Source organism: Convolutriloba macropyga, chromosome 6 (assembly GCF_964194025.1).
Source record: "Convolutriloba macropyga chromosome 6, txConMacr16.3, whole genome shotgun sequence".
NCBI classification, from domain to species: domain Eukaryota; kingdom Metazoa; phylum Xenacoelomorpha; order Acoela; family Convolutidae; genus Convolutriloba; species Convolutriloba macropyga.
In genome coordinates this window covers 13755765-13783264 of record NC_134473.1, presented here as the reverse complement: position 1 = coordinate 13783264, position 27500 = coordinate 13755765, and the positions used below count along the sequence as shown (strand labels likewise).

The 27500-nt window shown below is 33.5% G+C and overlaps 2 protein-coding genes across 5 annotated transcripts in view; both read right to left on the bottom strand.

Moving 5' to 3' along the window:
- Positions 1–27500, bottom strand: part of LOC142341500 (large ribosomal subunit protein uL18-like) — a 302218-nt gene that overhangs the window by 191993 nt on the left and 82725 nt on the right. The window lies entirely within an intron of this gene.
- LOC142340805 (organic cation transporter protein-like) lies at positions 4150–26313 on the bottom strand. Of its 4 annotated transcripts, none has more exons than XM_075391528.1 (8): positions 26234–26313; positions 25358–25592; positions 24591–24689; positions 21289–21593; positions 18299–18463; positions 10773–10976; positions 9761–9980; positions 4150–5104 (listed from the first exon to the last, which is right to left on the bottom strand). In XM_075391528.1, the coding sequence occupies exons 2-8, from the start codon at positions 25563–25565 to the stop codon at positions 4407–4409; spliced, it is 1899 nt and encodes a 632-aa protein (XP_075247643.1). In that variant the 5' UTR covers positions 25566–25592; positions 26234–26313; the 3' UTR covers positions 4150–4406. The 4 variants fall into 4 exon arrangements, with proteins under 4 accessions (XP_075247643.1, XP_075247642.1, XP_075247641.1 ...); XM_075391527.1 differs by having other exon boundaries at positions 25358–25729; positions 26234–26271; XM_075391526.1 differs by having other exon boundaries at positions 25358–25851; positions 26234–26254.

The following is a 27500-nucleotide window of genomic DNA, read 5'->3' as shown; positions in this document are numbered from 1 at the left end:
CGAGTAAGTAGCCGCATCTACAGAATGTTGCTGTGGAGATGCTTGGGCCATTGTGTAGAATGCTGGCATCTGCATCTTACAGACGGGCAGCACCGGAGGGGCAGCACCATTGGTGTCAAAGATGAAAAGAGAATGTTGTCGACGTCCAGCATGATAAGATCATACTCCGTTGGCGCAACATTTGGAGCCTCCATCCTAAGAGGGGGGTTGACAGCTGCATTAAAAAAACAACTGTTTAAATACGAATGCTTGGTAAATTTAGAATGAGTTCTTCCCGGATTTCCTGATATTCAAGATCATCCATCCGCAAAAGAATCTCTAAAAAATGAGACAGCATGTGAGCGTCTGTGTCTATTAGGGTTAAAGATGTGCAGATAAAGTGAATTAAAATCAGATTTTGCTTGTGATTCTAATGGTAATTCATAGCATTCATAGATTGAGGTGGGGAGAGTTGAAGTTCTATGTTTGTTAGAGTTATTGCGTACCGGTGAGGAGAAACTCTCATAGAATATATCAAAATTTCTGTGTAATAGACTCAATTCAGTTCGGGAGCGTGGAGTGTTAATATCAAAGGAGCGTTTTCTCTTTTGGCTCTTAAGAGATTTTAGCTTATAGTTATTGGAGTCTGTTTGTCATACATGATAAATGGTTTGTGAAAATTCCCCATAAATCCTGATGTAATGATTTTCTATATTGTGATATAGGGTTCAAGAAAATTTCAATTTTATGCGTTACAGGCGCTACGAAACAGGCCAAACAGACACTAAAAATTTTACACTGTCGATATAATGGCTATTTCTTTTAATACGTACCAAGAGTATCCAAAGGTTCTGATAAAAGATTCTTCTATATAATTGCCGTTGATAAGATCTCGCCCGTCAAGGCAACGGGGTGTGAATTCTGTTCCGTTGATAAAGAGTTTATCCGTTGAAAAAAATTCGTGTAGTGGTTTTTTAACTGTGAAAATTTCTCTTGTAATTGCGCTTGGCGTGCCAGACCTGCAAGGTTAACAGCCTGTGCAACTTCAAGTTTTTCTGCGGTGTCATTTACTAACTGGTTAATTTTCTTTTAATCTTTAGAGTTTGTCCAATCTCTTTGGCTATAAATGCCAAGTTTTGTGCAGTGAAGTTAATTTGTGTAAAGCGGCATTCATTTTCATCGGTTGTGATTACTTTTACATGATTTCGCACCTTAATTGGGTAAAGTGTTAAGCGAATTTGACTCATCTCCATACTGGTCAAATATGACCGAATTATCAAAGTTATCCGCTTCACATGGTGCTATATGACCAAGGAAATATTTTACGTGTTACTTGATCTAAAAATTGGAGTTTATTTTGATTGTTGATTGGCATTCTTTCGATACAATGATCTTCGAGTACAAAAAGAGGTGACGGAACAGTTTTTGATTGAAAGGGAGAAATTACATTAGAGCTTTTAAGTGTGGCATGAAATGTTTCGTTGACCTGTGATTATATATCCGACAAGAGACAATTTTTGGGTTAAAAAAATTTTCATAAATCGAAAAATTCATGTGGTCCATTTCTAAACGTACTTGACTGCTCATGTAGTCGAGTTTAGCACAAATTTGTAAATTTGGATGTACTGCGCCGAGCAGACTTTGTTTGCGGAAATGTTCGCGTTCTTCTAATTCTCTATAGAACGATGATTCTCGCGTTAAAACATAACCATTTCAGATATTTGCTTTAGTGTACGATAATACAGAAGGTGCTTTGTTTGGCATAGTCATGAGGACCTTCAAATGGTGTAATGTAATATTGGTTAATTGTAGTGGCCATCTTAGTGTGGATGACAAGATACTCGTATGTGAGATTGTGTCCTGGACTATTAGCGCAGGGGTTATCTGTGGCGTTAGGGGTCCAATCATGGTCCCGTGGTTTATATATGAGATTTCCGTGTTGGAAAGCGAAAGGGCGATAGCGATCTAACTGAAAGTGGCCTTGTTTGGCCTCAATATAACCTTGACAGGGTGGGTCTTTGAGTTAGTCAATTTGTGTCATTTGTGAAAGATAATAATTCAGCATTATGATTTCTCAATTTGTATTTGCGAATGATCAGTATTTAGTTGTTTTATGTTTTAAGACGGTACTTTTGTAATGATGACAAATTTTTTTCGGAAACAAATGGGATCATAAATGTATTGGAGTACCTCTGGTATTATATCAATTAAGTGGTTATATTTCTCTGCTATCAGTTTTGTGATTGAAACATTAGGACGTGCAAGGCTTTTCCAGATGCGATGGTTATACCGTGATAAAAGTGTGAGACTATTCAAAACTTCTTCTGATAAATCTACATCTTGTATTGAGCTTATCTATATCTTTATAAAGGAAGTGAGAACTTCTATCTCTGCTTTAGCAATTTTGTGTACGCTTTCGTTTCTGGATTGTGTAGCAGCAGCATCTTTTGTTGATGCTAATCAATTAAGAAATTCAAATGATGATTTCCTCAACGCGCAACCTGGGACAGTCGTGCCTAATGCTGTGTATGCTCCCCTTAGGAATTCGACTAAAATATCTGATAGTTGATTAAATAAAGCGTCATATATGAGTGAACTATATCTTTCTGTGAGAGGATCACAAATGAAAACAATTATGCCTTTTGTGAGTTGAGTTCCATAGATTTCTATTAAATATAAAAGAAAGGCTTATCGAAAGACTTATGCAGCCTTTTCTAGAAGAGAAAGAAGAGGCTGTTCTTGTATGCGAAAATAGTGAATTCTTAGCTGTTGTGCTTAGTAATAGGTTTAATTCGTCTGCATTTTGAAATTTTGTGATTTTAAAAGGTTTCATATCGGGCTTGAGGCATCTGTTCTGTTGTTTGATAATGGCTAATTGTAGTTCATCAGAGTGTGTGTCCGATTGAGGTGATGTTTGACCAGTGTGACGGTTCATTTTGCTTGGTGTTTTAAGGTGTTACTATCAGTAATTCTGTATTAAAAGTTATTGGGATTGTGTTTCCCTTTTCTTCTAATTTTAATTATATGTACGGGTTCAAAAATATGAAAACTAGCTCTAAGTTTAGCTCTAAGTTGTGTTTTGTGTGAGTTCCTTTTACGGTTAGAGTTTGTTAACTCACTAGTCGAACCAGTTAAGGCAGACCCGAAGTGGGCTCCTTTTACAACCTTAAGGTATAAAGAGTTAGGACTACTTATTTCTTTGCGCGAAATAGGCTTACCTAGTTCTCTCAGACTAACCGACTCAGTAAAACATTAAAGAAGACTTCAATTATAACGGTGTATAATATAGTTAACACCGAATTCTAGGTATTGAGACTACACATACCGTGCACTACTTTTTCTACAGGACTGACTACAGTTAGTGGAGTTAATGCGAAATAAAAAAGAAGAATGCCTTCTCAGTCTCTGATTGGTTGAAGGTGTACATCCAGTATTTTGGCTGTTATACTATAATCACCACCATTCTTCATTTTTTATCCTTTTTAAAATTTTTGCCACAATGCTTGCCATTTCTTTGTGCTGACATCTCTGCTGTCAGTTAAATAAACAGTGCTTGCAGGAGACCAACAAAAATCTTATGCTGCGACCTATATTCTGCTCTTCGCGTTTTACAACTATGTTAATGTTTACAATCGAAAATTTGATTGTTATCAATTTAATTTTATATTGATTGATAAACCCAGCGAAGCGAAACTTGATACACAGTGAATCAAAAAGTAAAAACATGGTAAATCTCGTCAAAATATTGACAAGGCACTTGCTATGAAAACATCAAGACATGTGCGAACTGGCAAGATCTTTGCATAGGAATCAGGGAAAAGATTTTGGCAAGATAAATAAGAACAATCATTACATACGCAAGATATTTTGCCAAGATCCTATCGAGATATTCCAAGAAATGTTGAAATGTTTGTTTTTCAAGTATTTCATGTTTTGCAAGAGATGTCAGGATCATGTAAAGAGATGTCTCATTAATTCTTATCAATTTTCAATTGAGCGAAATCTTCTTTTAACCTTTACAATAAAATTATGCAAACTGTAATGTGCAATTTCTTCAGATATTCGGACAAACGACGGTAAAAGAAAAATCACTTTTTATAATACTAGTTTATATAGTTGGTTTGTGATATTTCAGAAGAAAATATACTTTCACCCGCATAATTTTGCTAATCGACTTGCGAAAAGCTGTAAATTATATTCAAACCATTCCTCATATAAGCGCTGAAACTGAAAACTTTATTTTAAACCATAAAAGTAAAATTTTAAAAATAGTTCTTGGCTCATTTGATTTAAATCACCGCACACAAAATAGACAATTAACTAAGGTTCTAATTGCTGGAATGACTGTAAAAATGTATATTTTTGTTGGTTATTTCTCATTAGTGAACGGATGCCTGAAAATTATAATTTCTGAAACATAAATTAGTTTATGAACTGTTCAGGTTTTCACCTAATACATCAGGATCTTTGTCTTTCATTTGTTTAGTTCTTGCAACTTCTTTGTACTCTTCTACAGTCGTAATAAAGCATTTACCGTTGGTTTCAATTCCAAATAACCAAACAAACAAACAGCTAAGCAGCCCGAAAACCGCGAATATAATAAAAGACAGGCAGTTATATGGCCCTACCTCGAGGTTAACCACAAACGGTGCTGAAATGTTTGCAACTTTACCCACGGCTGCGCAAAAATTTAGCCCAGTGCTTCTCAAAACTGTCGGAAATTGCTCAGAAGTGTACGAAAATAACAAACTTGTCGCCCCAGACGCGAGAAACTTTCCGATAATAGCGCAAACCAGTTTCAGATTTCCGTTTAACAATGGCTCTGTAAAAGGCAGCACTGCACATGTAATTGAGCATACTGAAACTGTGACGAGTAATGTCCGTTTTCGACCGAATTTGTCCATCGCTATGCAAATAGTCCACGATGGAATCTCGACAATCGCAAGCAGAAGAGAACTGATAAACAAGTTACTTCCAAGATTGTTCACGCTGTAGGTTATCCCGAAGTAAACAAGCATCGAAGCGAACCAGGAAAAAGCGTTTGTTAGCGTTAGAAGAGAACAGGGGATAGTGGCAAAAAGTACTGATAAATTGTGATCCTGATCTTCGTTTTGGATGCCGGAAGCTTCAAAAATCATGTTGAAAAATCAGATGAACTTATTTTTAACAAGATTGATTTAGTGTGCGACCCAGGATGATCTGATAATTGTTTCGACCCCACTTGTGGGGGGGAGGAAGTATATACTCAAATGGGTTTTTTTTGTTCCGTGAAATTTGGCCGACCGATATATTCATCGTAGAGAAATGTGCGTGGTATCATTAAAAAGCTCGTCCAGCGTAGAATTCGGAATTAAAAAGATTTTTTTGAATTTCGTTTTTTTCGAGGAGTTATCGAGGTTTAAAGTTTCATGTTAACACTGGATATTTGGTTCACTTTTACCGTAATTTTCGTTCGAAATAACGTTTTTTCTACGAAAAAATTTAACTCAAAACTAGATTTCACGCCAAAAAGTAAATCAATTTTAGGTTTTTAATAGACGAAAGGAGATAAAAAAGACTAGTTCTAGTCTTAGAGGGAAGTTTAATATATAAAAAAAAATCGAATTAGGTTTGGGAGCTCTTTTTTTTTTAGAAAATTTTGCAATTTTTATGTTTTTTCAAGTCACCTAGAGACTACTAGACACTTTTAATATCGAAGTTCCGTTAATGACAAACCTCTTTTACGATCAAATGAAGCCCAATGAACAAAAATTGGTTTCGAAGGGATCGCTCATGTTTTTTTTTGGACTCGTATCTCAAATTTCGTAATTTCAAATGAAATTTGAATTTATTTTTTGAGGGTGTTACTAAGGTTTTATAATCCTATGGCATAAACTTGTTGACTAAAGGTGCAATAGATTTGCTAATGAGCACTAAGTGAACCTATCTAGTGCTGTGACTGGACAGCTAATGGCTGTTAAGACTTTGAAAATAAATTTTCGAAAGTTTTTTAAAATTAGTAAATCATAAACTTATTTTTATGAACTGTAAGTTCGTCTCAGTAAAAACAGGATTGAACTCCTTCATACCACTGCAACATAAGTTAATCTCATTGGCGGCTTTATCAAATAACTATTGGTTATACGTCTTCAATGCCACAAGATTTCAAATTTTTTAAAAAAATTTTTGGACATTTCGTTTTATTGGTTCATTTTGAAATCTTATCACGTCATCTTAATATTGATGGCTACATCTTCCTTTAGTGAAGACGTCCAAAGTATCATAGATAAAACTTTCTGAGAAAAAAATATGGTTTAAATGGCTTCAACACTTTCTTCTCCCGTTTTTCTAAAGAAATTTTGGTTTTTGCCTGTATTTGTTGGTTTTTTTCATAGTCATAAGACATATTGTGATGTCTTATTGATTATCTAGGCATCATAAACAATGTTGTTTTCACATTGTGGCATAGCTGAGCGTATTCATTGAATTCCTATGAAAGCTTTTGAGTTTAATGGATGTTAAGACTTTAAAAATATTTTTTTTAACATAAATCAATCTTTAGCTTATTTTCGTGGATTGTAAGTCAGTCTCGGTAATGACAGAACCGCTTTTTTTTCTACATCAGCAACAATTTATCTAGTTAGCGGTTTTATCTTCTAACTCTTGGTTTTTTTGACTTCGGTGCACGAGTTTTCATAATTTTTATAATTTTTGGATCTTTTTTAGTAATTTTGGTTCCTTTTGAAATCGTATTACATTATCCTAATATTGATAGCTCCCATTGGCTTACTGAAGACGATCAATGGATCGTTGAAAAAGTTTTCAGAGAAAAAAGCTTATGGTTTAAATAGCTCCGACACTTTCTTCTCTCAATTTTCTACCGAACTTTTGGATTTTGCCTGTTTTTGTTGTTGTTTTCATAGTGAATGACTTGTTGTAGTGTCTTATTGATAAATTTTGAATGACAAACATCCTAGTTCTCACATCATCTAGGCATAATTTAGCGTATTAAATGCCTTCCGTTGAAAGCTGTAGAATTTTTTGACTTTGATACTATGGGTTTTCTCAAAAGTTTCGTGGTTTTGATGTATTTTTCTTTGCCATACGACTTATTGTGATGAGTTATTGATGTCACATTAATGAAACCTATGATTGCTATTTCATCGAGGCAGAATTTAGTGTGTTTAATCAACTTAAAATGTAGCATTTTTTTAAATTGAAACATCTATTTTTGTTATCTCTTCATTTGGTTGAGTCAAAAATGTAGATGAGCTCGGGTCGGAACATCATGTGCGAACGCACATTAACGAGCCGCCTTGTTTCAGTTTGTAATTATGTATATATTGCAAATGCTGAGCTGTTTTTCAAGAAGAGACCACACCTGAATAGTTTTCTGGCTAAATGCGTCCGAATTAGTTAATTAATATATGGTTCTGCCCTTCATATTCAAAAAAGCAGTGTTATGATTTTAGTATACCAAATGTTTTGTTTGTATTGCCAAAGCTCATTTGAAGAGAATGAACAAATTAGTGTATTACGTAGTCGAAGTTATTAGAGCTGAAAATTGCAACTCCAAATGACTATTTTTACACGGATCATACTTTTTTACTTTGGAGGAATGACGCAACTAAGCGCAAAATTGTTTTAAAAGTCACCTCAACTTTTTTTGCACTTTCGTATATTTTTCCCTGAACACCAAAACTCAATTGAAAAACAGAATTTTCATTTTTCCTTTGAGAGTGTGATCCTACTTTCCTATTTTTAGTAGTTATTGAAACTAAGCATGATATCTGCAAAATATCTTACATCCCTCAGAGTAAAAGTTTGGTCGCCAGCTAATCTTTAAAAAACTGCATTTTTTTCTAAGTAACAATAGTTTTCTAAAATCAAAAAAAAATTAATGGAGCTTATAATATATGCATTGTGTAAATATTTGCTTTTAAGTTGTTTTTCATAATATAATCAGATAAACAATTTAAGTAGATGTAGGTCACGTGTTCTCACTTTGATGGCTGTGAAAGAAAAGTCTCACCAAAAATTTTTAAAGAAGACAATTTCTTGAAATCTAAAGCCCGCGCCACGCATACAAAGCGCATAGAAATTGTCGAGAGTTTGCTCAATCAGTTTAAAGCAATTACCTTTACTGAGAACACTAAGCTACCAATGCCGAACAATTTAGTTTATTCTTCAATTACATACCATAGCAAATACTCTGTAGGAAGACGGTGGGTGTTCTAAGCAACTTAAAGACAAAACAACTTTTAGTCACGGCGAGCTTATCAGAATTAAGCATCAAAACTGATGATCGAAGTTAATCTTCCTAAATAAATTTAGCTATCCAGTGAAATGAATCATGATACAACTTGCCATGTCATCCAAGATCTTTATAACTATTGCAAAACGTGAAATATCTTTTCAAGATTTTGATAAGCTCAAAGAAGACTCTAGCAAGAGCTTATTCTTTTAGGTGTACAATTCTTTTGTTTCATTTAGCTTATGCTTGCACTCAGTAACTGTTAGTTACTTAAAGTTGACGTGCTTAGTGGAAATAGTAGCACAGTACAGTTTTTGCATAGTCAAGTCCAGTAAAACAAAAGTTTGTTTCTCATAAAATTCTCTTAAACGCTTTTTTCTGGAAGTTTTCTGTTACATGCTTTTTTTTGATATTTTGGGTGATTGGTTAATTTTTTTCAGGTTCATGCATTGCAATTTTTTCTCGGATATCTTTTTTTTCAATTATTGTGCCTTGACTTGGTTTCTCAGTAATCACCTTAATGTATTTTAGACAAGGCCGTATTATGGTTTTTTGCTCTGGTCTAATTAGTTTATCAGATTTTAGGTTTTCATGAGATCTAAGTGGGTCACTTCTTGGTGGTGGTTTTGTATAAAGTGTATTCTTGTATAAAGTGTATGCTGACGGCTTGGATCCAGTTAAAAACTTCATTGTACTAGAAAAACTAGGCCCATTTTTTAATGAACCAACTGCAGCTGAATGTTCCAATATTTTTTTGATAATTTGTGATTAATCTTGTCGTCTTAAATTTTAAAGAAATAGGCTTTTTTTCTTACAACTTTGTGTGTTTTGCCATATCCTGTTTACCATTTCTGGGTTATTTTGCCATGATCTTGTTTATTGATTGATACTCCTGCAAGGATCTTGCAAGTTGGTGCATATCTTGATCTTAGCATGTCATATGTCATGGCAAGATATTGGAAAGATTTACCATGTTTTAATATGTTTCAGTGTGTTTTAGCATGTTAAAAAAGCGTATCAAGTATTGGTTCAAAAAACACTTCAAGCTATCAGACTGGTTAAAATGAGGATTTCGTCTATACAATGTAGCTAATTTTGTCTCTTGCTATTAATTCGATTCAAACTATTCCAAATTAAATTGAGGGAAACTTTTATAAACAAGCGATTGAATCCTCAAGAGACCTTGAAGCCGTTGCAATTTTAAATCAAGGATTTGTATAAGAAGAGTGCGTTAATCAAAAATCAGTTGCAACCCAAAAAGCAAAGTACATTTTTTTTAGTACAGCTTGATTAAAACTGTTAGTGAATTATGATTGCAAAGCTAATTCTACTGAAGAAATAATTAATTTTGTAATAATTGAACTTGGCATGACATGATTAGCCACACTGCATTGAAAAAGTTAGTTTTTTATATCTCTTTCCGATCCAAAATTGTAGTTAAAGTAATCGATAATGCCATTTTACCTTATGGCACTGTACGAAATTCACCAACTATTTTTCTCTTAACTCAGTGGTGTCAATCGTCAAAATTAATTAAATAAGATTAACATGATTCTTTCTCCAGCGATGTCTGCGTCCGTATTGAGATAGAACTGAACTCGTCTTCTTGGTTTATGATCATCTGATGTTCGGCCGATTCCAGGTGATTCTCCTTTTCCGCGTTCTCCAAAAGGGGTTCATCTAAAGACCCTTTCCTTGTGTTGTTAATAATGCACTCTATACCGGGAACGTCAGTAAGGTGTATTGTATCGGGGTCCTTCTTGTTGAACTACATAGGGAAGAACTTCAATAAACTCCGGTTAGAGGGGTCAGTGAGGGGGGAGGGGGGGGGGGGTTCATGGGTGTTACAACCCAGCTTGTGGTTTTTCAAGCTAACAATTCGCCGCTTTAGTGGGAGCTATTGTTCAACTGTAACATGCCTGAATATGTGTGAATTAAATTAAAAAATGTGTAGAACATGTTGAAAATTTAGTACTAGGTGTTGAAGATGTAGCTGAATAATGGCATTTCTACCACTTGTCAACACGCTCTTACAAAAATGAAACACAATTTTCAGCACAATTCTTTCATAAGTTCCTCAATTTGAAAAAAAAATTGACCTGGGAAGCTACTATAAACTTAAAAAGGAGCTTTGCTTTCAAAAATATCCATCACTCACAATTAGATATTGCTCAGTTTCAACTATATTATTGATTTCAACCCATCTTTTAACCGCAGCTCATGCCGGAAAAGATTTGTGTTTGATTTCTTTTAAAATGTTTCAGACATTAATAATCAGTACGGGAAAATTGACCTTTGAGCACAATGGTTATCATGTTTAAATATAATTTACAGAGACCATGAGCTTGGCACCAAAAAATTATCAGAGATCGCTACCGCCAAAATTGACCAAATAGGTATTACAATAATCCAAATCCGAATATAAAATACATTAGAATCTCAAAAACTTCGTGAATTTCAAAAAACTTCTTTTAAGTTTGTCTACTTTTGAAAATAATGGCGCAAATATTGTCTAGAAAAAAGACCGAAAAATGTAATTATATTTAATTGGTTTACTTACTTTAGCAACATTCCGCAACACTTTTTCAGCCCTCTCTGTGTGCCCCTTTGAGTGCAGCCATCTGGCACTCTCTGGCATCAAGAAGAAGTGAAGTGGCATGTACACATATATTGGGAAAGCCATTGCCAGAAACTGCAGTTTCCACGAATTCTCAAACAGGTAGCCAAACAGAATGCATGAGAACTCGCCTATCACAAAGGAAACCTATAACAAAGTAAAGCACTGAAAAATATGTTAATCTTTTTAAACTGTAAAAATACATCAGTGTTTAAAAACTGAACCACCGTCAGCATATAGTTTTGCTGAAATACTGGGGTTAACAACAATAAGCCTTATAAAATAGTATTCACCCATGCTTATGTTCCCGACCCATTTAACCTCTTAACCATTTAACGCGGGGGTAAAGTGCGTATTGTAGCATAATATCATGGTCAATGGGTCCTACATGGGTCCGAAAAAACGTCTCATCGGAGATTGCTTGGGTCTGGAATCCCAGCACGGGCAGCATTCACGACGCCTAAAAAGGCGACTTCATTTTACAATTTTTGCTTTGCTTTTTATAAAAATAACTATATCCCTTAAAAACGAGTTTTGAAAGAATTCAACTAACAGTCTGTCTCAACGACATATTAAGTTGAACCGAATTGAAAACAGATAGACCATATCGCTTTTTGTTGAATCTTTTCACAAAGGAGTGCTATCTACTAGCGCAAAATGACATTTAAGAAATTTTTGGATCCAAGGCTAATTAAAAGAACTAAATAAGGCGACAGAGCTCTGATGTCAGATTCCAAAACTTTTGTCGGAAAATTTAATAAAAAACTCTCTGATTCATTATGCGCCAAAATTGGATCAAAACATGCACTGCGGCCCAATGTTTGTGCTATTTATATAAATTAATTGCTTAAAGTTTATCGAATTTTAAGTTCAATTTTTTAAAAAGAAACAATTTTCAGTGCTCAAGTAAAAAAAATAGTATGGAAGTTCTTTAGCACTCCTGCCAGAATTAGAATTAAATTTCATAAAACTCAACAAAGAATGACTAAACATTTAAAATTTTTTTTTCCTTTTCCTGAAAAATTCCTGAATCAAAAATGCAAATTTGGGTTTAAACTTTGAATCTAAAAGTCCCAAAACACGTTTTCTTATACAGAAAATCGTTTACCCAACTTGGATTCAGTTTTTGCGAACAAAAAGGAGTGATGATTCAGAGCGGAAGAGCGCAAACATTTTTCCCGAAAAATTGCTAATTCATAACCATCACTCATAGCTTTGTAACCGATTAAAAAATTCCATCAAAAAATTCAAATCCTCGATAGATGATACTTAATGAAACAAGGTTGGGATTCAATTCATTTCAGTTTCATTTTTCACTTCCTGTAAATATGTCTTTTTGCAATCACCAGTGGCGTCACATTACCTGATCAAAAAATAACTCTAGATTGGGGCAAAAAAATTATTAACACAAAACAGCAAAGTTGCAATAGCATTCGCAATGTATTCTAGCCGACAATATTTATGCTCTGATTATGTAGAGATCGAAGTTTGTCAAAGCTCTTGTTAGTTGATTAAAATTACTTTTTGTGGAACTTACGTGGTGATATGGACCGAATGTTCTTTTTGTTCCGACCCCACTTGTGAGGGGGGGGGGGGGAACTATATACTCAAATGTGTTTTTTGTTCAGACAATTTTGGCCGATCGGTATATTCATCGCAGATAAAGGTGAGTGGTATCACTAAAAGTCTGGTCTAGCGCAGAATTCAAAATTAAAAAGATTTTTTCCAATTTTCGTTTTTTTCGAGAAGTTATCGAGGATTGAATTTTTGTGTGAACATGGGATATTTGTTCACTTTTAGTGTAATTTTTCTTCAAATTAAGATATTTTCGAGGAAAATAGTATTTCAAAATTAAATTTCAAGCCAGAAAATGAACCAACTTTGTGTTCCTAAAAGACTGAAGGCGATAAAAACGACTAGTTCTGGTCTCATAGGCAAGTTCACTATAAAAAAAACGAATTCTATTTGAGAGCTCTTTTTTTATAAAAAATTTTCAACCTTTTTTGCTTTTCTGGTCACATAGAGGCAAGTCACTTTTCATATCGAGGTTCCGTTAATTACAATGCTCTGTGACAGTCAAATGAACTCCAATGAACGAAAGAAATCGTTTTCAAGGAATTGCTCATGTTTTTTTGGCTTGGACTCTCAGTTTTCCTAAATTTAAATGGAATGTTGAAATTCTTTTTGAGGTTTTAATAATTTTTTGGAGTCTTATGGCATAAACCCATAACCTAACAGTGCAATATATTCCGTACTGAGCATTAAGAGAACATATCTAGTGCGTTGAGTGGACAGCTAATAGCTGTTAAGACTTTAAAAATAATTTTTCGAAATTTTTTTTTGAAAATTAACCAATCATAAACCTATTATCGTGAACTGTAAGTCAGTATCAGTGATGAAAGCATCACTTCCTTCCTACTGCGACCAAATTGAACCCGGCTAGTGGTTTTATCTTATATCTTTTGGTTATATGACTTCAATGACACAAGATTTCAAAAATTTTCAAATTTTTTTTTGGATATTTCCGTATTATTGGTTACTTTCGAAATATTATCTTATTATCCTAATATTGATAGCTCCTATTAGCTTTAAAAACGTTCAGTGAGTCACATATAAAGTTTTCAGAGAAAAGCTTATGGCTTAAATGGCTTTGACATTTTCTTCTCGCACTTTTCTACCTAATTTTTGGTTTTTGCCTGTTTTTGTTGTTGTTTTCATAGTCATAAGATTGCTAATTCCCGAAAAACTGCTAATTCATCACCATCACTCATAGCTTTGTAACCGATTACAAAATTCCATCAAAAAACTCAAATCCTCGATAGATGATACTTAATGAAACAAGGTTGGGATTCAATTCATCTCAGTGTCATTTTTCACTTACTGTAAATATGTCTTTTTGCAATCACCAGTGGCGTCACATTACCTGATCAAAAAATAACTCTAGATTGGGGCAAAAAAATTATTAACACAAAACAGCAAAGTTGCAATAGCATTCGCAATGTATTCTAGCCGACAATATTTATGCTCTGATTATGTAGAGATCGAAGTTTGTCAAAGCTCTTGTTAGTTGAATAAAATTACTTTTTGTGGAACTTACGTGGTGATATGGATCGAATGTTCTTTTTGTTCCGACCCCACTTGTGAGGGGGGGGAACTATATACTCAAATGTGTTTTTTGTTTAGACAATTTTGGCCGATCGGTATATTCATCGCAGATAAAGGTGAGTGGTATCATTAAAAGTCTGGTCTAGCACAGAATTCAAAATTAAAAAGATTTTTTCCAATTTTCTTTTTTTTTGAGAATTTATCGAGGATTGAATTTTTGTGTGAACATGGGATATTTGTTCACTTTTAGTGTAATTTTTCTTCAAATTAAGATATTTTCGAGGAAAATAGTATTTCAAAATTAAATTTCAAGCCAGAAAATGAACCAACTTTGTGTTCCTAAAAAACTAAAGGCAAAAAAAACGACTAGTTCTGGTCTCATAGGCAAGTTCACTATAAAAAAAATCGAATTCTCTTTGAGAGCTCTTTTTTTATAAAAAATTTTCAACCTTTTTTGCTTTTCTGGTCACCTAGAGGCAAGTCACTTTTCATATCGACGTTCCGTTAATTACAATGCTCCGTGACAGTCAAATGAACTCCAATGAACGAAAGAAATCGTTTTCAAGGAATTGCTCATGTTTTTCTGGCTTGGACTCTCAGTTTTCCTAAATTTAAATGGAATGTTGAAATTCTTTTTGAGGTTTTAATAATTTTTTGGAGTCTTATGGCATAAACCCATAACCTAACAGTGCAATATATTAAGAGAACATATCTAGTGCGTTGAGTGAAACAGCTAATAGCTGTTAAGACTTTAAAAATAACTTTTCGAAATTTTTTTTCTGAAAATTAACCAATCATAAACCTATTATCGTGAACTGTAAGTCAGTATCAGTGATGAAAGCAATCACCTCCTTCGTACTGCGACCAAATTGAAACTGGCTACCGGTTTTAACTTATATCTTTTGGTTATATGACTTCAATGACACACGATTTCAAAAATTTTCAAATTTTTTTTGGATATTTCCGTATTATTGGTTACTTTCGAAATCTTATCTTATTATCCGAATATTGATAGCTCCTATTAGCTTTAAAAACTTTCAGTGGGTCACATATAAAGTTTTCAGAGAAAAACTTATGGCTTAAATGGCTTTGACATTTTCTTCTCTCACTTTTCTACTGAATTTTTGGTTTTTGCCTGTTTTTGTTGTTATTTTCATAGTCATAAGATTTATTGTGATGTCTTAATGATCACCTATGCATAACGAACATACCTGTACTCGCATTTGGGCATTTATTTTTGAGCGTATTTATTGACTTCCGATGAAAAAAATGAATATAATGGCTGTTAAGAATTTAAAGACAATTTTTCGAAAATTTTTTTGAACATTAACCAATCTTAAATATTTTTGGTGAACAGTTGGTCAGTCTCTGTTTTTACCGGACCCATCTTTTTCTACTGCAACTAATATTAATCTGGTTAGCGCTTTTATCTTCTAACTATTGCTTTTATGACTTCAAGGACAAAAGATTTCAAAATATATAAAAAAATTTCGGATATTTTCATATTATCGATTACTTTTGAACTCCTATCATATTATCCAGATGTTATTCAAATCCTATTAGCTGAGAGAAGACACTCGGTGGATCGCTGATAAAGTTTCCTGAGAAAAGCTAATGATTTAATTGGCTTCGACATTTTCTCGCTTTTTCTATTGGATTTTGTTGGTTTTTGCCTATTTTTGTTGTTGTTTTCATAGTCATAAGATTTATTGTGACTTCTTATTGGTTATCTATTAATGAAATCTTCCCATCGCAATTTTTTTGGAGCGTAATTATTGACCTCCGTTGAATGCTTTGGAGTTTTATGGCTGTTAAGGATTTAAAAATATTTTTTTGAAAACTTTTTTTGAACAATAACCAATCCTAATTTTTTGTTCCTTTAGTGTAGGGAAGACGTTCAACGAATTATAGATAAAGTTTTCAGAAAAGAGCTTATGTTTTAAATTGTTTCGACACTTTCATCTGACTCTTTTCTACTGAATTTTTGGTTTTACCCTGTCCTTGTTGTTGTTTTCATCGTCAAAAACTTGCAGTAAGTTCTTATTGACAGAATATGAATAGGAAACAAACTTGTTATCCCATCGAGCCATAACTTAGCGTATTTACTGGCTTCCGTTGAAAGCTAATGAATTTGATGGCGTTGATACTACGAGTTTTCTCAAAAATTTCGTTGTTCCAATGTGTTTTTTCTTATTTGATTTTTCGAAGTTATATTGTTTCAAAAAGGAATCCCATTGCTGTTAGAAATTAATTGAGCTTAGAAAAGTTTTTATGGAAAATTTCCGTTTTTAATGCCTTCGACACTTTTCTCACTCAATTTTTTTTTGAATTTGCTGTTTTTGCATGTTTTTGTTCTTTAGGTAGCTGTAAATTGATGACAGGTCTCTTGTAATTGAAGATGTTACCCGGAGCAGTCAGTATATAGTGAACAGTTTCAAAATTTATTATATACTTTTTCAAATACTTTCATTCTTTTCGATTTTTGTTCCTTTCGTCAAATTGTAACTTAATTTCATCAACGATAGGTACCATACAATTTCTTGTATTTCACAAAATAACATACGCACTGATTTTATTTGACACTGATGTTTTGTTTTTTGGACACTTCGCATTTTTATAAACGTTTTTTGATTGGTCAATTTTTGTGTTTCTTTCTCTCTTCTTTCAAAACAATCGCGTAGTAAAACATCCCAATGGTTTTCAAATGTGGCCCAAATAAACTTATTTAATATCTCAGTATAAATTCTTCAACTGAATTAGTAGAAATAAGAAATGAATTAAAAATACGTATTATTCAGATAACGGCTAATGGTTTTAATGGTAGCAATAGTTTGTGTTTTCGCAAATCAATTGTAATTTTTTTAAAGCTTTTCTGTAGCTCGTTTCTATGGCTTAGTCTAACCGAAGACAGGACTTTTTGGTTTTGTTATGGTTTTTTGTAATTTATCAAAGATTATTTAGTTAAATGCTACTGAATTTTAAGACTTTTCAATTTGCTTGGTTTAAAAAATGTTGATTAATTTTTGAATTTCGCCTCATTGTTTGTTCTCTTTGTCGACTTGCTACATACTCGCAGTAGGAAAACTTTCCATCTGCTGTATATTTAGGAGAAAGTATATTTGAGTAGTTAAGGTTTTATCTGACTGCATTTTGACGTTGTTACTATGTGCTTTAAATTTGTTAATATAAATTTACATATTCAGTTTTTGCCGTGAAACTTTTGTTTTTGCAAATTTGTTGTTTGTTTTTTTTGTCTCGTAGTCTCTTTAATGTCAGATCTCGTTGGCGCTTTAATGAGGCATTGCATTATGTTATTCAATTAATAGATAGGTTGTGTAACGATTGTTTTAAACTCAAACATCTATTTTCGTTACCTATGTAGATGAGCTCGGGTCGGAACATCATGTGCGAACGCACATTAACGAGCCTCCTTGTCTTTTCTATTTCGAGAGATAAAGAGAGAGAGAGAGAGAGAGAGAGAGAGAGAGAGAGAGAGAGAGAGATTGAGAGAGAGCTGAGTTAACATGGCAATAGAAAATAATATGTGCCAGAAAATCAATTGACAGGTATATTTCGAAAAATCACACTTCAAAATAATCGGTTTCAACTTGTTAATTTGCACTGAAAAAAACTCAGGTAACGTCAGGACCCTTAACGATGTGCGAACTTAACTTGCTTTATGCGCTTATCTCTTTGGCATCGAAGTTCAATGGCGTGGTCCAAGTTTTCCAGCTTTTCCAATTCCAAACAAAGAATTTTTAAAAGTTATATAAAATATCTTACTATATAAATTTAATAACAATTAACTTAAACCATCAAGTTCATTGTAACGTAATTTTTGCAAGTAAAGCTCCGTTATGGCTGCAGCAAACATTTTTTGCTCGTTCACGCTTTCACAGTTCGAGTGATACAAAACAATTATATTTACGAGTCATAAGCTTTGAAATGTACATGAGGTGGAAGAAGAGAAATGTTTTCATCTCGACTGTCAACCCCATCAAACTGACATTAAATTTTGTTTCCAAATTTATCATTGCAATGGGGTCAATGCTATGGGAATATTTTAGAGAGATTTTTCAAGAGATTTGACATTAAAGAGACTACGAGACAAAAAAAAACAAACAACAAAATCTTTTAAGGAATATGCATTGTTGATTTAGCAACATCCTTATAAAACTTCACAAATTGGGTTTGACAAGGAACTGAATTTAAATCAAATTAAACAATTTTATATCACCCCGATATATTTTCATGCCAAATATTTCCAGTCCAAAGTAAGCTACGAACCTCGCCAAATTCTCGTTATAACAATTTCTCTTTCTGGGCTTTGTTTTTAGCTAGTGACGAAAGAAAGATTGTTTTACCTCAACTGTCAGACACATAGTAGATAACTTGTCCTTGTCCATCATTTCAGCCATGATGATGAAGTCTATGCTAGATGCGATTGCGAACAATCCGCACATGAATCTGAGCCAGATGTAAACATAGATGTTGGTCACCAAGGATGTCACTGTGGTCACAATTGCTATATTGCTGCATTTTTTCAACGACATATATTGATAAACAAAATTAAATGATTATAACCCGGATAATCACTTGATAAGACTATATAGTCAAAATGACCGCTTTTTAATGACCACTTTCCGCGTTTTTGTACATTTTAATGTACATTTTTTAACAGTAATTTTAGACACCGTTTCTGTAAGAGATGTAGGGAATTTAGCTGACCGTTTTGGGCCGGTAGAAAATTACTTTTCATTCATTTATTTGTGTCTTTATGTCTATCACCTTGTTCAGCCACTTAAATAGAAGAATTCTGTTCTGGTTTTAGTTTTTCTCATTAGATCTTTTTTTACTAGCACCGTATTCTGTGGTATATTGTAAACAATTACTCTGAATGTTAAAAGATTCATGAGAAGATATTGTAGGATTGATGACAAAATTTGTTATTCACAATGCTAGAGTTCTCATTTCGCAAAAAGAAACCGGTCGTTCCATAAAAGTTGATATTGAGAAAACCTCACTTTTTGAACCTACTATTTAAACACAAATTCAAAAACAAGCAAAATGGTAATTCTTTATAAAGACTGCCTTCAAGACAACCATTGACTGTAAAAAAAGTAAAGGTTTTAATTGTTTGTCTCAAACATAACTGGTCGAGAACAGTTTTCTTTTATTTCATATCGGAGACAAAAAATTGACAAACAATTAATTGGAAAAAAGTGAGCAGAGGCTACTCTGCAATTAATTTCCTGCTAACTTTCAAACTGTAGATAGTTTATGATAGGTTGGATGGGTAGTAAGAAAAAATGTCAGCAACAAGGGTTACAAAATTAAACGTACAGTTTTTGTATACAGATCTTTGATGCGCAGACAAACACACACAAACAAACGAAAATATCTTTGAAATAAAAAATTGAGTACCATTAGCGAAAAATTGTTGTTATACATGGTAATTTGACCAATTTGATTTTGTATTGCTTTTCCACCTTTTCGTGCCTTAAACTTTGAAACCCTTCAGCTCTAAATGTCTTCTAAAACGATTTCCTTCTTGGCCATTTTGTTTTTTCGCTGAAAAAATATCATCTCAACAGATATTCAAAATTGTTTTTTTAAAGAAGAAGCTTGCATAATTTCACTAGTTTGCTCTTCTGAAAGCCAATTAATGGCGAGCAAATTTTTCCAATTCTATTTACTGTGTTTTGAAATAGGAAGTTCTTTTGATAGGAACACCACTGAGGTTAAGATTTCGATAGATAACACTCAGTTGAGGTTTCTCCTTGGTCATTGAAGCAGAAACAATTTTCTTTTTGGAATTTAATTTGAATTTTGTCTTATAATTCATATCAAGTCTAAATTCATTTGTTTGCCTAATTTTGCAAATGATTTAAAATTTTTGAAAAATTTGGTCAGAATATTTTTCTCGGAAAAATTAGCTGCAAAAGTTTTTTGAAAACAATCTCCAGATCTTTTGTGTCTTTTGAAGAAAACATTCTCAATAACTTAGAGAACAACCATTTCCCAATAAATGAATATCAATCTTCAGATTTTCTTAACATTTAAATGCTCACAATTTTGTATAGCTGATTCTATTTGGTCCCAATGTTCAAATGGTTAAAAAAGTAATGAGCATGTTTTGTTTGCATTGAAGTTTTGCTTCATTGGCAAGTTCATAGTAACCGTTCCTTTTATTCCAAAACGAGATTACTCTTACTCATGAGATCTTGCCTCCTAAAAGTCTTTAAACTTTTGGCTGCTAATAATCAATTAATATTACTCCCTAGCAGATTTGACCACACACAATCAAAGTTCCAGTTGTTATTTCCTTATTGTAAAACATAAAACGGCCTTATTCTTATATGTATTTGTGAATGCTTCTTAAATAGTGGAGGCCATTCATATCATTAAACATGTATACGCGGGCCGAATTGTCAACGCTAAAAAACGCAAAATTATGTGAGATTGGCAGTGAAAGCGTTGAATTTATGTAAGGTCTACGCTCAAGCTGTACTCTTATATAATTTTGCGTTTTTGAGCGTAGACTTACATGCTTTGTTGTTGAATTTATGGTTGATCTTACATAATTTTGCGTTTAATTAAGCGCAGATCTAACACAATTTTGCGTTCCATTTAGCGTAGATCTTACAAACTTTTGCGTTGAATTAAGAGTTGATCTTACAAATTTTTGCGTTGAATTAAGCGTAGATCTTAGATAATTTTGCGTTGAATTTAGCGTAGAATATACATAATTTTGCGTTTCCTAGCGTGATTCTTACATGATTTTAAGTTGAATTAAGCGTCGATTTTACTTAATTTTGCGTTTCAAAGCGTAGACTCAAATTTTAATTTAGTGAAACTCAACAATTGTCTATGAAACACCAGAATTTGGCTATATTCAACTAACAAATACTGAATATTTGTAAGAACTACGCATAGAAACGCCAGAATAATTGAACTTGTGTAAGATCAACGCTAAATTCAACGCAAAATTATGTTCGATCTACGCTTAGAAACGCAAAATTATGTAAGATAAGTGGTAACTAGTGTTGACAAGTCGGAAAATTCACCGCACATTTCTTACATAATTTTGCGTCGAATGCATTGAATTTACGTCTCTAAATTCAACGCATTGAATGCAAAATTATGTAATAAAAACACGATGATTTTTCCGACCTGTCAAAGCTAGTTATCGCTTATCTTACATAATTTTGGCAAAAAAACCTCGGCCCGCGTATGTAGCAAAAATGCGCGAGAGATAATAACGGTAAAAATCTCGAAAAAATACATTTAATTTTTGGAATCCAGCCCCATATCAAAATACTCCTTTCGTTGAAAACATGAAAACATTTCCTATGCCCATTTGCAGGCATAAAGCCACGTATTTTCTTCCCAATCGATCACTCAAAGCGCCAACGATAAAGCATGATATTAGATAGGCGAACCAGTATACTGAAGTAGATAAAGATGCCAGAAGCTTCCGATCTCCACAAGCAAGGTCAAATTCCGATAAAAGTGAGCTAGGCTGGCTTTCGTACACGTATTTGTGACAGTTCTCAACACAGTCAAGACCATAGTTGATAGAACCATTACCCATTACGAAACTGAAGTCCTCCTCATGTTCCAAGTCTACTACTTCTGCATTAATGGGTTGTTTGATTCCTTAAACAACAGGGCGGCTCGGTAATGTGCGATCGCACATAAGGTTCCGACCCCGCTCATCCAGAATTTTGGCATAATTGTCTACCAAATGAGGAACAGATAGAAAAACAAAAAAAATTCGAGTATTTTTCAAAAAAAAACTGGTGTATGAACGAAAAGATAGCCTCCAAAGCAAATAACTCAGTGGAGTAAAAAATGATGCCTTAGATTGATGAGATATGCTGATATTAAGAAAGCGAGCGAAAACGATCGGCAAAATCAAACAACAACAACAAACATTAATTACATCAAAAAATTTATGTCCGTTTCAAAAAACAAAACTTAATAACAAAGTCAATATAGCGTCAGATAAAACTGAACATAAACAAAATAACTTGTAATTCACCAGAAACAAATGGTTATTCACCAGTTCATAATAAAGCTTGGTAACAATTAGACAAAAAAGAACAGAAACTTCAAAGTTAGAAAATTCGCTGAATTTTTAAAAAAAAAATTTATTTCAAAGTAATGAAAACCATTAGGAATCAATTAAGATATCCCAAAGGTTTACAATTACCAATGCTGCTATTGAAAGGAATTATAAACTCTTGGTATTCAATTTTTTGTGCAGTTAAGAAAAGAACAACAAATAGACAACAAACTAAAAATCAATCAAAACTTAATAAAGCCATACTTTGGCGCCCAAAATATGTTCGATTGCAGCTTCTTCAAACACCAATAATGTATTATGTGGACGCTCATTAATGAAAATAAGCAACAATTAGACAAAAAAGAAAAAAATGCAAAATTATGTAATACTTGTTTTTTTTCGAAAAAAGTTTATTTCCAAAGACATGAAACCCATTAATTACAAAATGAAAAAGTTGAATAGGCTCTTCCATTCTTCCAAAGAAAGCCCTTAAGACCTGCAATTATCCAGAATATGTCTTACGTCTACAAAAAGAACGTCGTCAAATATGACAAAAATCAAAAATTAGTTTACATTTTTTTGTGAGAAACCCCTGTCGAAGCCAGTAAATTCATAACGAATTCGTTAAAAACATTAGATTTTGTGACACCAATCCCCTTTGACACCTTCCCTTGACAAAAATAATGTCATCTTTAACCATTAATTAATGAGACCAGGTAACAAACAGACAATAAAAGGAACAAAACTGCGAAGTTGAAATGTTTTTTTTTCATTTTGGAAAACAATTGTTTTCAAAGTCATAAAAGCCATTATCTTCTATTATCAGAACATCGGCTCATCTAGTCTTCCAGGAATAACCAATCAAACAGGATCAATGTACAGAAAAATAAATACGACTAAAAAGACAAAGTAAAAACGACAGTTAAAGACAAAATTAAAAAATTCAATTAAATTCTTCGAGAAAGCATTGTCGAAGCGGCAAAGAACCACAATCTATATCTTTAAGGAATAAAATATTATCAATTGTGAGTTATTTTGAACGCGTAAAATGTGATATATGAATTGACAATAACGTAATAATTTGACAAAATTAGAAAACATGAAAAATGGGCAAATACCTAAAAATCAAAAAAAAACTTGTGATATCTAGTAGTATCAAAGCCATAACACCGTAATTTAAGGCGTAAAACAGCAATAAAGGCTACATTTGAATTCAGCAGAAAGAAGGAGCACTCTTTGATTGCTGACACTAAGCTACAAGTTGACCAAAGTAAGAGAAAAATGGAGGCAAAGTTCAATAAGCCATTTTTTGTTTTAAAATCAAATATTTTAAAAGTCAAAACAATCATAAGCTTTTAAGCAATCAACTCGATAAATTAATTCGAGCTATTGAGGAAGTCAATAAGACCTATCACTATTTAGCGTTGATATGAAATGCTCTGTTATTTAATTAATATAAAAAAGATCGAACTTTTTTTTTTATAAAGAACCGACTGATGACAATCCGAATTGTTTTGGGATTATAACGGTCCGAGATTGGTACAGAACTAGTCCTGCTAATGTTGATTGTCCATTAGGATTATCTAATTTTTGGAACGTCATTGATATAGATATTTTGTTTGTTGAAAAATCAAATGTAAATGCCGCGTTTTTGATAATCAACGAATAAAGTTAGCAAAAAACGGCCAAGTTTTATTTACAGAGCACTCTCAACGGAAGTTGAAGCGGAATTAGCCCTCTTTTCAGTCTTCAAAGACTGTGTTAGTGGTGTTTGGGTGTGCACTTCCTGCAAATTTAATCAGAGTGGACTAAAGAAACTTATTTCGTGCTGTTTTTGATGAAAAAGTCTGAATTTTGTGAAATTTTTAGCCCGAATTTGTAACAAAAAAATGAATGAAAATATCCGACAATGTATTTTGCCTTTAAACGTAAAATCAACAACATTTTCATGAAAAATTTTATTAAATTTTATCAAAATTGGCGAAATTTTAGTCAAAAATTCCGAAAATGTGAATGAAATCAACGGAATTCACTCTATTTTCTCGAAAGTTTAAACCTCTATATCTCCCTGTCAAAAACGAAAATCAAAAAAATATTTTTTTGATTCCATATTCTACGCTGGACAAGCTTTCTAATGATACCAGTCTCAACTCTCTACGATGAATATATCGATCGGCCAAAATTGACTGAACAAAAAAAAACCCCAGTTGAGTATATAGTTCCTCTCCCCCTCCAAGAGTCGTCGGAACAATCATTTCAGAAAAAAAGGGAAAATCAGTTTTTAGAATTCAAATAAATAATCAGGAAAATATTTTTTTATATGAAACAAATGGAGCATCTTAGAAGAACCGTTTTTCATGAGTTCAACCCTGGCTCCAAACCATAATGACCTCTGATCAGACCAGCCCAGACCAAAATTACTTTATGAAGAGATCGTGCTGAGACTATCACTCAAGTTCATGAGCATTACACAGATATTCGGGCTACCCCGGTCCAGATAATACGCAAAATGTTGTTCACATTTTTGCGCGTTCAAATTATTCTAGACTATATCATCATTGAAAATACACCAGTCTACACAATCTAACCTCTCTTGAAGCGCGTAGTGGTGTTTTCCCCGTCAGCACAGTAGAAGTCAACATCTCTGGCGACAAAGTTGGGACTGTTTGCTTGCCAGCCCACATATGCTGTTATGTAACAATTCAGAACAACTATTATAAACTGGGCCCGTCCGAAACCACCAACAGATGCTAAATTGGAGTCAAAAATTCCGAAAAAAGGTGAATGAAATCAACGGAATTCACTCTATTTTCTCGAAAGTTTAAATCTCTATATCTCCCTGTCAAAAACGAAAATCAAAATAATCATTTTTTGATTCCATATTCTACGCTGGACAAGCTTTCTAATGATACCAGTCTCAGCTCTCTACGATGAATATATCGATCGGCCAAAATTGACTGAACAAAAAACCCCAGTTGAGTATATAGTTCCTCCCCCCTCCAAGAGTCGTCGGAACAATCATTTTAGAAAAAAAGGGAAAATTAGTTTTTAGAATTCAAATAAATAATCAGGAAAATATTTTTTTATATGAAACAAATGGAGCATCTTAGAAGAACCGTTTTTCATGAGTTCAACCCTGGCTCCAAACCATAATGACCTCTGATCAGACCAGCCCAGACGAAAATTACTTTATGAAGAGATCGTGCTGAGACTATCACTCAAGTTCATCAGCATTACACAGATATTCGGGCTACCCCGGTCCAGATAATACCCAAAATGTTGTTCACATTTTTGCGCGTTCAAATTATTCTAGACTATATCACCATTGAAAATACACCAGTCTACACAATCTAACCTCTCTTGAAGCGCGTAGTGGTGTTTTCCCCGTCAGCACAGTAGAAGTCAACATCTCTGGCGACAAAGTTGGGAATGTTTGCTTGCCAGCCCACATATGCTGTTATGTAACAATTCAGAACAACTATTATAAACTGGGCCCGTCCGAAACCACCGGCAGATGCTAAATTGGAGTCAAAGGTTTCCCTCTCAATAAGCGATTGTGGCATTTTGTCGCGTCGAAAGTTTGCCCAAAACTTGGAAACATCAAAAAAATGTGGTTTGATAATTTTGCAGAGTGGATATTATGGAATAATTTTTATGACAATAAGATTTTAAAATATATGGTCTTCGCTGTAAACGACGTGTGCGCAAGTTTTAACTTCTCTCAATCCTAGAATATGAAGAAATTATAATAAACTTTATTCAAAGTGGATTCGAAATCTGGCAAAATTGAATCGGCCGACTAATACGTAACACTTCAGATAGATGGAAATTTAAATCTTCCAAAAATAACTTCAAATCAAAAATGACCGTAAGTTTTTAACATTGTATTCATATATTTTTGTCTAGATTGTTTCAGCGGTTGTATTTGAGGCCTGATTTTATTTGAGTCATAGACTGACTAAAAGCTTCAGATTAATTGAAAATTTATAATTATAGAATGAACTCACGGAATAGTTTATTTTAAAAAAAATAGAACACGGTGCTTTTAAAACAGAAGTGTCAAAATATCTGAAGCCAATTTAAAAAAAAGCAATTTGGAGCAACCGGAGGAGAAAATGATCTTAATTAGAGTTAAAGTTGAAGCCGAAAAATATGCACTAGATTAAAAGGTATTCCTGAATATAATTGTCTCAGTTTTGAAACTGATCGGAATACTATAATCAGTTATTACCAATCGAATGTAAGGAAAACACACAGTTCTCTTCAATTAGTTCTGCGCTCTTCTATAACTAACAGTGAAGCTTCATCGCCGTGAATAACACAGAAGAATTGCTTTTGTTGACCTTAAGATTTCGTATTGCATATTTCATTGAACTAGAAACTCGAATCAGCTAACTTATGTTGAATTAAAACACAATTCAATCATAGCTATTCTTCCAAACTATTTGATACATTTCATGTTGTCTGATGTTTGATACCTTTTGGAAACAGCTGAGGGCAAATGATGAAGTCAGATCACTAAATTGGTTCTGAATATAATTACGAACCCCAGTCCGAGCTTCAACTTATAAAAAAATACAAAGTGCAGGGGAGTGTATATATTGACTGAAATTACTCGTCGAGCAAGTCGTTTCATAGAACGAGAAAAAGTCTTTTCTTAGACAATTTTGGTGAAGCATGGTCTGTCTGTTCAAGGGTCGAGCAGAAATATTTCCAAATTTTGCGTCTCTTGTTAACTTGGTGTCTCCTAATCTGTTTCCCCCACACGTGCTGAACCAGAAACGCAAGAAAGCTATACAACATTTGCAACAAGGCAATCCAGCGGAAAGATAACTGGAACGTTGCCCAAAGAATTAAGAACTCTGCAAAATGAATTCTTTAGTTAATACAGTTGTTGCATTTGAGATTTATTGCCACCCGGGTCGACGGGTCAGCAGCTGTTAGCGGATATTTTTGTAAGAAATCCACTGAATGTGCTGAACTTATGTAAGGTTTGTGCTGATTGCGCTGAAAATCGATAAAAAGGTGCTGAATCTGCTGAAATAAATTATTAAAGCACATTTCAGCGCATCTCTCGCATAAAATCAGCATTTGATTCGGCACCTTTCTTACATAATTTAGGCACTTGTGAAAATTTTAAATTCAGCGGATTTAGCGCCTTTCTTACATAATTTCAGCACTTGTAAAAATTTTAAATTCAGCAGATTCACCGCCTTTCTTACATAATTTCAGCACTTGTGAAAATTTTAAATTCAGCGGATTCAGCGCCTTTCTTACATAATTTTACGTGCAATTTTTTTTGCTCACTATTGCTTATAACGTAGTCAGCATGTAGGCTCCTTTAACTTTTGCACTTATGAAAAGCCACTAATCAATCAAAACTCTGCGTGGTTTTTGTAAAAGAAAAATCATTTTTTTTGAAAAACAGACCGAGTGAAAAGCGTCACACTGTCATCATATGTAACAGAAGGAAGATAATTATACTTAAGCTACCTTGT